The 13,564-nt window shown below is 38.0% G+C and overlaps 1 protein-coding gene across 1 annotated transcript; it reads right to left on the reverse strand.

Moving 5' to 3' along the window:
* Positions 1-5,774: 5,774 nt before the first annotated feature.
* Positions 5,775-8,476, reverse strand: LOC131429554 (phosphoenolpyruvate carboxykinase [GTP]-like). Its single transcript, XM_058593753.1, has 3 exons — positions 8,179-8,476; positions 7,324-7,924; positions 5,775-7,252 (listed from the first exon to the last, which is right to left on the reverse strand). Exons 1-3 carry the CDS (start codon positions 8,205-8,207, stop codon positions 5,933-5,935), a joined length of 1,950 nt encoding a protein of 649 aa, XP_058449736.1. The 5' UTR covers positions 8,208-8,476; the 3' UTR covers positions 5,775-5,932.
* Positions 8,477-13,564: the final 5,088 nt, after the last annotated feature.

The following is a 13,564-nucleotide window of genomic DNA, read 5'->3' on the forward strand; positions in this document are numbered from 1 at the left end:
TTTCGACGACCTAGGGTGGTGCTATTTGAAAAATTTCAAAATTTTGACTAATGTTGATTCAATGTTCTATTAATTGGTAAATCAATACCCCTCAATACTGGTCCTATTTGAAAAATGTTAGTATTTGAATTTGCAGATCCGATGCTTTATTGATTGGTGCATGAATTTAATTCGAATATGATAATTTTGATCATTTTCAGTGGGCGTAGTGGCTTAATATAAAAATATGGGAATTTTTCACCTTTTGCTAATTCAGTGTTTAATTGATAGCAATTGGAATACTAGAGTTCTAAGCATTTTGTTCGGTGGTAAGGAAGCTTTATATGAGAAATTGCGAACTGTTTTGCCAAATCGGATGCTGTATTGATTAATATATCAATAGTATTAGTGGTGGTGAACCATCGGATTTAAACAAGCAAATCGTCGAATTGCCTGTGATTTTGACTGTAATTTTTACCGCGCTATTGCTTTGCTCAATAACTGAAATATAATATAGTTTTGATGGTGTAGGTAGGCTTTTCATCGAACCATAAATAATAAAACTATGCATCGAATAGAGCTAAATTGCCTTTGCCGATGGTCTGTCAACTGAATGGTTTGAAACATATTGCTCCGCCGAACAGCAAGCGAACTTTACCGTAAACCGAATGAACAGCTTTTGCATATTTTTGCAAGCAAATATTTCCAAACAAATATGTACAAAGCATTGGTGTTCGGTTCTCGCTTTACCACTGGCATGGAATTGGAAATAGTGTAAAAATTACAATTTTCTATATCAAGCCATCCAGCGCTCGCTGAGAATATCCAAAATTAACAAATGTCGCTCGCTCACTAAAAACATCAAAATCATCCAATTCTACCTGCTACTCATTCGCTCATCAATTGAACATTAAAATCAAAATATTTCCAAATTTTTATATTAAACCCCCCTACGACCGCTGAAAATGTTCAACATCATCTTATTTGAACTGCTATCGATTCATCAATCAATAGAGCATCGAATTGACATTAGTCAAAAATTTTACAATTTTACAGGTAGAACCACCCTACGGTCCCTAAAAATGTCAAAAATTAGCATTTTGTAATTGAAAATGTCTAAAATTATCCAAGTCGAACTGCTATTGATTCAACAATCAATTAAACATCAAATTGATAATAGTCAAAATATTTTCCATATACAGGTACTCTATGCTCTTTTAAAATACCTGAAATTACTCAATTTAATTTACTATTGACTCACCAGTTTATTAAACATTGAATTTGCAAGAGTAAAAAAATCCCTTTTTCATATTGAGCCACTGAAAATTTCCAAATTATAGTCAAAAAGTTTACAAATTTTGAACCACCATACGCTCGCTGGAAATGTTCCAAATTATTCAATTCTTATTGTTATGGATTTTATAACCAAAAACCATAAAATTTGAAAAAGATCAGAAACTTACTATTTTCCATATCGAGCCACTCTGAGCACACTGATAATGTTCAAAATAATACCATTTGAATTGCTATTGAGCGATTTATCAATCGAGCAAAACATTTTTTCGTGTGCTAATCAGTTTCAAAACCAGGATGCGGGAACTGAAAACAACAAAGCATCGTATCGAACGCAGTTTACTCGACCCTCGCCGATGGTTCGCCAACCGAACGGTTCGAAACAGATTGCTTCGCCGAACACCGAGCACAGAACACCTTCGCATTAACCGAGGGAATAGTTTTCGAACCTATCGCATGCTAACGCTCGGGAAACATTTTTAAGTAAATTTGAAGAAGATAGTATAATTAAAGAAGTTCATTGTATTCGAGGATATATGAAGAAATAATGAACAAAAATTTGATTTTCTCAAAAATACTTACATCGGTTTTTTGAGTTTCATTTTCGAAATAAAATATAAATACAATAATTTTTTAACAGTATAAACTTACTTCTTATAACTCCGTATCCTTATAACTTCCCAGGCAATTACATTGAGGTCTTTTTATTGGGATTTCCAAAGATACGCAGTTTTTTTTTCAAGTGAATTTCCAAAGTCACGTGATTTTTTACACGAATTCTCAAAGTTATCCGGGTTTCTTGTTTTGTCTTAGAAATGTATATAATGTTGAAATTTGGTGTTATTCCGAAATTTTTTTAAGTCAATTATCTGTCAATTTTTCTTTAGATTACACCAGATCTCGACGTGTCATGCATTTCGACATTAGGCATTGAAAAAAAAAAGTTTTCGATTTCGGAAACCTCAAAATTTTTCTAAATCCCAGAGTCAATCTTTTTAAAAAATAATCTGAGATTTCACCAGATCTGTTTCATGCATTTCTAAGACACTTGGCATTAAAAACAAATGTCTTCAGTTTTACGGTTTATTTCTATGCGGATTTCCGAAGTTGAACAGTCTCAAATTTTCTAAGTCCCAAGAGGTTTTGTTCCAAACATTTTTTTTTGAGATTGCACCGTATCTCAACGTTTCATGAATTTCTGTTGGCGTTTTTCATTGAGAACATTCGTGGAGTGTTTCGCTCGATTCGTTCACTTTTCGTGCAGTCGACAATCAAAACAACTGTCTCTCTTAGAAAAAAAAGTTCAACGATGGTCCTTCATTGGTCCAATGAACGTCCAATCAATCGTTCAATGGGAGGCCAACACGGGACCTTCGTTTGCCGATTTTGAAACAAACCGTTGAACCGAATGCCATGTTTTTCATTCCACAAACCCGGCAGACAGAGGTCCATTGTTGAGCCATTTTTAATATGAGGAGTTGCACGGAACGACCGAAATTAGCTCTGTGCCTAATTCGTATTACAGTTTTTGAATTGGTTGATTTTAAAAACAAAATTTCCAAAATAACTATGAAATTAGTTGAAATAGAGAATTTACTTTGCTGAAAAAAAATTTTATTTTTCGAGAATGTCTTTAGTTGGCGAATATCCTGGACACAAACCAGCAATATTTCAATCCAACACGAAATTCGCATTGACAACTAATTTTGTTATTAGAATCAGAATCTTCGTTTCTATTTATCTATCACCATGATTGCTGAAGGACAGCACAAAGAAAACAAAAATGAAATTGGTTTCAATAACAAGTGTTTTAGCCAAAAACTCATGAGAAGTGTTAAAGCAAAACAGTCCATTAAAAAGCCAAAAAGGACCGTCTTGTTGAAACTGCTCGTAAATTGTTTTGATGTTTTTCGCATGTGTTACGATATATTCATATATAAATTTCTAAACCGATATGTAAAAATGACGTAAACTCTTAGTGGAAAGTGAATTTATTCAGAATTTGTGCGCATTTGAAGCGATTATGCGTAATAATGTTGTACGTAGAACAGTGAAGCGAGTTTCGAATGTTGCATTTTATTTTTTTTGTATCTTCCAACCTTCCGGGCTGCGCCGTCTGGTGTACTATTAGAATTCGGTTTTTGTTTTCCGAGTGCTCTAAGTTTTCAGTGAGAGAGTCGATTTCGCGAATTCGAATGAAGAATACAGCGATTTAGAAGAAAAATTTTCAAATAGAAGTTTACGTTTCGTTTATGTCTTTTTCTCCAATACAACATCGTATTTATACCTGCCAATATAGAAAAGACAACCGCGTCTGAAAAATTCTTTTCGGTAGTAGTGTACCATCTAGTGGCTAGTAGTATTAGTTAACGTTTTTTCGGTGGCAATGCGACATATAGCTGCAAATTGCAGAAGCCAATTCAACCATTTATGTTGGTTGAAAACAACGTTTTTTTCTCTGATTCAACGTTTTTTTCTCTGATTAAGGGAATGAAAATTGAAAAATCTAAATTAACAAAAGTAAGATTTTTTAGGTGTCTCAAAAAATAACTAAATAAAATTAGAAAATCAACTATTTTTCTGCCAAAATGCTGATTTCGGTTTCTCCGTGTGGAGCCCCGTTAGACTAGTTTTTACTGAAGAATTGTTTTTACCACTTATTTTTTTAATCTAACACTACATACCTGCACAATACATCTATTTCACGTAGAATAACAAAAAAAAATTCTTTCTATATGAAGGTAGCACCTAATTTTCACACTAATTTTGCAAGAGAAAAACAACAACAAACCGTTCCAGCAAACTGAACGAATATTTCGTGCAGTATGTCGTTCAACAAGCGCTCAACGGCCAACAAAATAGAACGGCCTGCTAAGAGCGAAGTGCACTGTGTTTCAATGATTGAAAAAAATGCACTTTCAGGGCTACTCGCGGGCAATTATTTTGCACCCGTTTTCATTTCCGAGTAGCAAGCGCGCGAACCAAACTTTACAAAACCGTTTCATTGATCGGCTTTCAGAGCAAAACTCTGGCATCGAGCGAGTGGAATCAATAAAAAACGACATAAGACAATTGACACCAAAACAAAATTGGCATCAGATAAAATCAGTTTTGCGGTTTTTTTCTGCGCGAATTTTTGAAGTTACGCGCTCTCAAATATCCCAAAATCGTTTTTTACCAAAAATGTTTTTTTTTTATTTCAGTTTATACCATTTCTCAATGTTTTATGCATTTCTAACATTTGGCATAAATAAAAAACTTTCGTTTTCAAAAATCTCAAAATTTTTCCGTTTAAATCTTTTTCTAAAATTACCTCAGAGACCTCAGTGTATTAATAATTAATCAGCAGAAAACCTGATGATATCAGTGTGCAATCTGCCAAGACCATCGTCACACATCACACAACGAAATAACACTCGAATAATGCTTAATTTCTTAGCGAAACAAAAAAAACTAGATTTCCTATTTTTAATTATTTATTTTCAGCTAATGCATTAATCGTTTGAGAGAGTCTGAGAGGAAGTCAGCTAAATAAAGCTACGGTTATTCTGTACGTTCTCATAGAAAACCGATTGAATCGCACAATTGATCACATAATTTTGATTTCCAGATTTGATGTTACCGAACTAACTGCAAAGTAACTCAAATCGAAAATGGTCAGAGCAAGCAAGTTAAAAAACCTTCTGATGAATATTTTAACCGAGTTTCATTCCCACTCTGTTACAAATTTACATGACCCTTCTCAAACCACAGTTTCAATTGTCGCATCCTATTCAAGTAAATGAACGACAAATAATAAATGAAAAACGAAGGTTTACTGTGACGAAACTCAGCATGCCCAGGCGCATCATAATTGTCAAACTGAAAATAATTGGGATTCCGAGAAACAATCTTCAAGTTCCACTTGTGCCTGATTGGATTACCAGTGTCAGGAAAGTCTCAGGATTCCGGTGGTATGGACACTATGACTACGGCATAATAAATTTTCTTTTCGGACACACAGTTCAAAATTGAATATGAAGTATGCCATCCTGCTGCCAGTTTGAGCGGGAATAGCCTATAAAGAAGTAAAAATTTCTAACATGATAAAACTTTTATCACTGCACCTTCGCTTGTCCTTTACTTTTGACTCGAACAGACGGCACCGGATACCGGTCTGAGCATGCATATGCGATTCACCTTTCCCTGATATGGTTCCATGCAAGAAAAGCAGACTAGTAATGAAATACGGGCTGGAAGCTTATTTTTAGACTAACCTTTAGCCTGAAAATTTTAACTAGTACCAAAAAGAGGCACGATAGATAACTGGATGACGAAGGAAGCGACTGGATCCGAACAACATATTTATAGAGTTCCGAATCCGGACAAGCTTCTCTAATTTGCTTCGTTTTGCTTAGTTCCTGAAAAGGGAACACAGGGAACGAGGGCGGTAGATGGTTTAATTACTCGAAACACTCGACAAGGATTTAATTGATTTTGCCGGGATCATATAAAAAATGAAGTTCTTATATAAAACTTTTTATTGACAGCTCGTTCTTTACAAAAGAACTTAGGATCTACAAATGCAGTGGAGTAAATTATCACATAATATCTAACAGGTAATAAGTTAAGTTAATTAAGTTTAATACACGATTCGCTATCAGCAAGACTTAAAACTAGTCTACATTTGCTCGACACGTTGAGCGAGCTCCTGCAGCTCTTTGGTGATTTCCTGCGGCAAATCTTGCGGCAGTTGATTGTCATAGTATTGCTTAATCTCATCGACTTCCTTCAACCAGAACTGTTTGGGTATCGAAAACAGTTCCTGTTCATCCACTGGACTTTTCAAATCAACCAGATTCAACGCTCCAACCGTGGGAACGCGACCGATCGGTGTTTCGCGATAACATTCCTGATCATCGATGCGACGCAGGATCCATTCCAGAACGCGACTGTTCTCGCCAAATCCAGGCCAGAGGAACTTTCCTTTGGCGTCTTTGCGGAACCAATTGACGTGGAAGATCTTCGGTGGATGTCCGCCAACTTTGGCCGCACGTTCCTCCATGCTCAGCCAGTGCTTCAGGTAGTCACCGAAGTTATAACCGAAGAATGGTCTCATCGCAAACGGATCGTTCATGATCGTTTTACCCTTGTATTCAGCGGCGGCAGTGGTTTCACTGCGCATCGCCGATCCAACGAAAACTCCGTGAGCCCAGGAGTTTGCTTCATACACGAGTGGGACACCTTCCGGACGACGGCCTCCGAAGAGAATGGCCGAGATCGGTACTCCCTCGTTGTCCTCCCATGCCGAATCGATAATCGGACACTGGCTGGCCGGTGCACAAAAGCGGGAATTGGGATGAGCTGCAGAGGTTTTGGAAACACCCAGTTTCCATGGTTGACCCAGCCAATCCGTTATTTCGACGTCCGGAGAGATTTCTTTTTCCATGCCCTCCCAGAAGACACCGCCGTCCGACGTGGTTGCGACATTGGTGAAAATCGTATTTTTGTACACGGTATTCATGGCATTGGGATTGGTCTCCATGGAGGTACCAGGGGCGACCCCGAAGAAACCATTTTCCGGATTGATGGCACGCAGTTGTCCTTTGGAATCGAACTTCATCCACGCTATATCATCACCCACGCATTCCATTTTGTAACCAGGCAGGGTCGGGTTCATCATGGCGAGGTTGGTTTTACCGCAAGCTGATGGGAAGGCAGCCACGATGTATTTCTTCACACCGTTAGGATCGGTGATGCCAAGGATCAACATGTGCTCGGCAAGCCAACCTTCCCGTTGTGCAATTGTGGATCCAATGCGAAGAGCAAAACATTTTTTGCCCAGCAGAGAGTTTCCGCCATAGCCGGATCCGTAGGAAACGATTTCATTATTGGCTGGCTTATGCAGGATGATGGTCCGTTCTGGATCACACGGCCACGATGGCATGGCAATTTTCCCATTGATTGGCGTTCCCACCGAGTGAAGACATTTGATGAAGTCCTGTTGGAGCAAAAGGAGGAAAATGGTTAGATACCCTGTTTGTTCTCGATTGAAACGGCTATCTAACTTACCGAATTGTTTGACAGCTTCTCCAGAACCTCTAGTCCCATACGAGTCATGATTCTCATCGAGCAGACAACGTAGGCTGAATCGGTAATTTCAATACCGAACTTGGACAACGGTGATGCGATGGGTCCCATAGAAAACGGAACGACGTACATGGTACGTCCCTTCATGCATCCTGGGAAGCGAGACCGAATGGCAGTCTCGTAACCCTCCGGTGAAATCCAGTTGCCAAGAGTGCCATTTATACCAGCTTTTGGAGTAGGAATGGCCTGCTCTCGCTTCTCCGTGCAGATGAAAGTCTTCGACTCTACTCGGGCCACATCAGCCGGATTGGTACGAGCCAACCAACAGTTGTCATACTTTGGCAACGGTTGAATCGTTCCCTGGGCGTGCAAAATTTTCAGCAACGTGGCACTTTCCTTGTCGCCCCCGTCGACGATATGAATACGGTCCGGTTGACAGAGGGCTACCGATTCCTCCAGGAACATACGAATTTTGGGCGAAAGTTGACCCAACTCTCCGTTCACCAGCGGAACTCCACGGACTAGATTGTTTCCCTTGGTGACTACTTTCAGCTTCGGGGTACATCCGAGCTTGGTCGGGAGTCTGTCGAGAGATCAGGTAATGATAAAAGAATAGTCCGTTAGAACGAGTTTACAATCACAAAAACAAACACCGCATAACAATGAAATTACATCTGATATTTGTTAAAAAAGATAATTGATTTATTCGATTTCATTATGTTAATTAAAATACAACAACAATAAAAATCATTTTTTCGTTTCGTAACCTAAAACAATATGGTGTAAAAAAGCCAAACAATCACCATTGCGATAAACGGACACTAAGACAATACTTACGGTATGTACGTCTCGAAAACTTGCGGCATGGTGGATTAGATTATATTCACGATGGTTGAAGCGAGCAAATTTGAATTTGTTACTTTTTACAGACTAAAGATCACGTTCAAGTAGAATCTATTGCTTCAAGGATGAAAAAGACTGGATGGCTGGACGAATTCTTTTTCACCGATCGATTAGCGTCGTGCACAAATGTAACAAGATTCAAAAATTGTACTCAAAAAGCAAAAACTGCAAAACACCAAATGAAAACTAGCTTGTTTTCATCTTACTGATTTGAATTAGTCAGTGGTACTGATTGTCCTGAGTCGAATTCGGTCCCTCTTATATTCGGCACGGCCGGATCCGAACGAATATTGACGGAATGGAACACACTAAGCAGGCTGTGCGCTGATTGGCTACCTATCGGAGGTACAAAGATGACGTCACTGTGGCTCAGTAGGCTATACGGAACGCTGCGCACACACTGAAACCTCCGCAGATTATTCAGCTAGACATGCGCATACCACGAAAGCAGTTGATAACGCCGATGATAGATGTTTGTGGCCGGTTTGTTTTGAACAGTGACGTCACGAATACTTGACGTGTGGATTTGTTATGAGTTTGTATTTTAAGAGACGTCCGCGCGTGTATTGCAATGGTCCGTAACAGGTTCTAGAGCACACATACTCGGTGGCAGAGACTAGCATACGGTCGAATTCAATGTTTTTGTTTTGGTCTGTTATCGCCCGGTTCACACTCAACTCAGTTGGCTTTGTTGCTATCCCACTTGAACCCAGTGAACCGTTGATGGCTATGTTGTACTGCTCTGGCAGCTTCCATTTCTCCACTGTTCTCACTCATGCCAGATGGATCAAGACAAAAACAAAATCAAACAATAATAAAACCTTCCTGCCGATCGCGTAACATGATCGTCTGAAGCTTCTTGTTTCCAAGCCAGTAATTTTCCATCCATTTGAACTACTTTCGAATGCTTTCTCGGCATTTTTCTCGTGGTTTTACATTGAAGATTTGAGTTTTTGAATTCATTCTGAATGATATTTTTGAACATCACATTTCCCATGTGGATCTAATATAACAGAAACCAGAATAGAATACATACCGGAGCCAATATTTCAATTGGAAACATTTTCACATACCAACTTCAACTTGTTTTCAAAGACAACACTCATTTGTTATCTTCCGAACAAGCAGAGAGTTCATTTCGCAACTAACCGGATATCATCAATTAAGATAAGAGTATTCGGCTTTGCAATGATAAGCGGTCCAGAAAGCAACGGTGCTCAGTTCTGTACAGCCGAATTTTCATTCGACATCTTTGGAATTGCATTAACGTGGGTAATATGGCGAAGCTATTTTAATTCGTGCAGACTTCATAAAGAAGCTCCCAGATATCTTCAATCCAGATAAGAGTTTGGACTTGCGATTATATGTAGTAAAGTAAAGAACAAAAAAATTATTTGAATCATCGTTATTGAGTCATTCATGGTAGGTGTGTAATTCCATCAGAAACCTGACAGCATTACATGGCTTACTGAGGCGGTTATAAAAACTGACACTGAAAAATACTTACGTGTACGAATAACGGCTATTCAATTGCAATGATTAACGCGAATGACACTTGATTACTCTGCAAAAAAAATGGATCCTAACTATGTTCTTTTTGGCTACATAATAATTTTTTAAGGCCCCATAGAAGCGGCAACACGCCGTTACACGTGCCATCGAATGTACCTGAAAGATATTTGATTTGTTTGTATGTTTGTATTGTCTTGTCAATTGTTTTTTTTTTCGGTTTTCACTGACTCCTCTGCCTGAAACAACTGTTATTTACAGGTAGAAAATTCACCTTTTTTAGCAAGTGGAATTTTCCACGAATATTTCAACGCATGTCCTGGTCAGGACCAGGTGTTCATCAACACAGTGTAGATGGAGGCAGATGTTCGCACAAAGGAATAACAATTAACAATTGTCCTGCAAACTGTTGGCAGAAACGTGCAACGATGCCACCCGACTGAACGCAGGTAACGAAAGTGACGCTGAGAACCGTATCATGATTTCTAATAAAACTTAGGATCCGATGACAAGGATTGCATGGCAGTCGTGTACGATGGACGATGAGCTAAAACTGACAATCTCAGTAGAACGAATATCATTATTCTGTGTGTAAATAATTTGAAACGATTAACTTTGAAATGTGTAAACATTTGTGACTCTATTCGTTAGACTATTCTTGAGTAAAATTTATCATTATTACTTTGTTGTATGCATTCAACCTACAGGTAGTTCACATTCAGCCACAGGCCCGTACCCAGGATTTTGTTTTAAGAGGGGCCCTAAAATAAAAAAATATGTTTCTGAGGATTGCTTGTGTACATAATTTAAATTAAATTTGTAACTGTGACCGAGAGAAGGTTATTGTGATACATTTCTTAACGTTTACTGTCATGCCATTTCACTCTTACATGTCTAAGATTTTCTAAATGTCCATTTCTGAAGACTGTCCCAGAAAGTATGGACGCACTTTTATTTCGCTGTAAATAATTCACAAGTGTTAGATATTCAAATTTTATTCGATATACTGATAATATTAGATTACAACAACAGAATATTATTGTCAACATTTCCTACTTAGCCATTGTAGACTAGCTGGCGCACCTTCTTGCGAACGTTCTTATTAAATTCCGTACAGACTTCTTGGCGACAAGTTTTGACACTTTTTCCAATCTTTTTCGAACTGTTGAATGGTTTCGGCTGCCGAGACATGTTTCCTAAGATGTGCCTTCGTTAATGCCCAAAATTCCTCAATTGGTCGAAGTTGTGGCAATTTGGTGGATTCATGTCTTTTGGGACGAAAGTGACATTTTTGGTAGTATACCATTCTACCGTTGATTTCGAGTAGTGGCAAAAGCAAGATCTGGCCAGAAGACAACAGGATCCTTGTGGCTTCGAATCATGGGTAAAAGTCGTTTTTGTAAACATTCCTTGGTGTATATTTCGCTGTTCATAGAAGCATTGGTGATGAAAGGTTTCCAAATCTTATCGCAGCTACAAATTGCTTGCCAGACCATAGCTTTCTTACCAAATTTTTCGACTTCAATCGATGTTTCGGACTGGTTTAACACTTGCCCTTCTCGCACCGTATAATTTGTGGTCCCAGCAAGGATTTGCAATCGAGTTTCACGTAGGTCTCGTCGTCCATTATTATTCAGTTCAAATTTCCAGCAAGAATCGTATTGTACAGCTTTCGAACCCTCGGCCTGATCGATGCTTCTTGTTTCGGACTACGTTTTGGTTGTTTCTGCTTCTTATAGGTTCGAAAATTCAAACGTTCTTAGCACGAAGAATATTTGACTTCGAAGTGCCCACTTTTTTGGCCACATCCCGAACTGAAACCTCCTTCTTTTGCTCGAACGCCTTCAGTATACGTTTATCCAACTGAGGGTTAGCAGGACCTTTTTTTCTACCCGTTTTCGGTTTATCCTCAAAGGTGTTATCCTCACCGAACTTCTTGATTGCATTTCGCATGGCTTTTCACTTACTCCTTCCATTTTTGCTATCTTTCTCAGTGACAGTCCGCGTTCTGTGCACCATTTGTACACCATTTTTCGACGTTGTTCTGCTGAAAGTCCACGCATTTCGAAACAAACTAATGAAAACATGCACAAGTGGTAGGAGAAAAGTGTTCACAACAGGACGCAGCCATAAAAACTGACAGATTCTGAACCATTGCGAAATAAATGCTTTATGTTTTTATGCATGACGCAAAGCCTTCTATGCCGAACAAGACGTCAATTTCCTCAGCTGAAAACATAGGTCAATTCTAACCATTTTTTCAATAGTACGCTATTGAAATACTGAAACGACGTTGTCATACATGTTTAAGTTAAATGTTTCCGAATCGATTGGTTGTTAATTTATGTCAATCCATCAACAAATGACTGAGTTATTAACGTTCAAAATTATGACGCAAAAAAGTTACGCGGCTATTTTTGGAGCTTCTAATTGACCCCCGGCCCCGTATAGTGAAGAGTAAGGCATTTTTAATGCCGAAAACAACACGTTTTGTAGGTTACGTAACTTATGCTATTATACTTCCGGAACCAGCAGTCACAGCCAATTGATCTTCGACCTTGATTAATGGATAAGCTTAAGATTGTTGATATGGAATCAGTCATTTTCGAGAAAATTGAGCGCAAATAAAACAACGCGTTTTGCCAGTTATGTCACTTATGCCATCATATCTCCGGGACCAGCAGTCACAGCCATTTGATCTTAGGACTTGATCAATGGCTCAACAGTAGCTTTCAAATGAACCTACATTCGTTGGAATCGGTTCTGCCATTTCTGAGAAATAATGAGTGCGAAAAAAATTAGCTGAAAGGTGCACACACGTGCTTGATTTCACCGAGCTGAGTTGAATGGTATATAACACTATGGGTCTCCGAGGCTCCGTTCGAAAGTCGTTTTTTGTTCAGGATACTATTACCTTTGTATAGAGAAAGGCAAAATGTATGATTTAATATCATAATATTAAAGGGTAGATTTGGAATCTAGTTGTTTCAAAGCAGTATACTATAAATCCCGACCGTAATCAGATCGTTTTAAAATGTAATTCCTGAAATGCATTGCAAGTCGTCAGATTTCAACTACTCCGATTTGAAAGAAGTTCTGCACACGTTCTCAATACATTTCCAGCTGCAAACAGTGATAATTAGACTCTTTTAGGACCTGATAGGTGAAGCTGTAATTGTGTATTATTAATGCATCTATAAAGAAACTATATGCTTTATCAATGGTAACAATTTGAACCAGATTATAAATATCATGATGAAAAAAAATGCTTAAACAACCGTTTACAAATAAAATTTAAATATGAGAAAAAATATTTAGTATTCAACATGACTACTTGAACAACACAATGCATTGCTATTAGTACTGTTTACTGTGTTTTAATGTCTGGTATAAATAAACGATATAATAATAATAATAATAGGGGAATGTCGTCTAGGTTGGACCACTTTTTGAATACGTCTTGTATCTTTTGTTTATATTAGCATATTCTCAATATTGATGTCTTATTTGAAAGTTTGGACCGTCACAAGAAACTTCTAATTAGACAAATAAAAATTGAAAAAATTGTCTAGGTTGGGCCACTTGTGATTCTGGACGAAATATGTACTACACTAGTTTTAAATTAACAAAATAATTAACTATGTTTATTATTATTTTAATTGTGCATTAATCAGTTTTAATAGACTATCAATAAGAATTTTGAGGGCATCGGTTCCAAACAAATGATTCAGAAGTCTTGATCCTCATTATCATCAGACGAGGTTTGTCGTTTTTGAGGCTTTTTTGGCTCTCTGGATAAGTTAAAACAGTA

This window comes from Malaya genurostris, chromosome 2 (assembly GCF_030247185.1).
Source record: "Malaya genurostris strain Urasoe2022 chromosome 2, Malgen_1.1, whole genome shotgun sequence".
Lineage (NCBI taxonomy): Eukaryota > Metazoa > Arthropoda > Insecta > Diptera > Culicidae > Malaya > Malaya genurostris.

Bases quoted from the DNA above. Each gene is read 5' to 3' on its own strand.
- LOC131429554 (XM_058593753.1), bottom strand. From the start codon at position 8,207: ATGCCGCAAGTTTTCGAGACGTACATACC. The intron at 7,925-8,178 runs GTAAGTATTGTC...ATCTCTCGACAG, and splicing joins GTTTTCGAGACGTACATACC to ACTCCCGACCAAGCTCGGAT. The intron at 7,253-7,323 runs GTAAGTTAGATA...TTGCTCCAACAG, and splicing joins AGAAGCTGTCAAACAATTCG to GACTTCATCAAATGTCTTCA.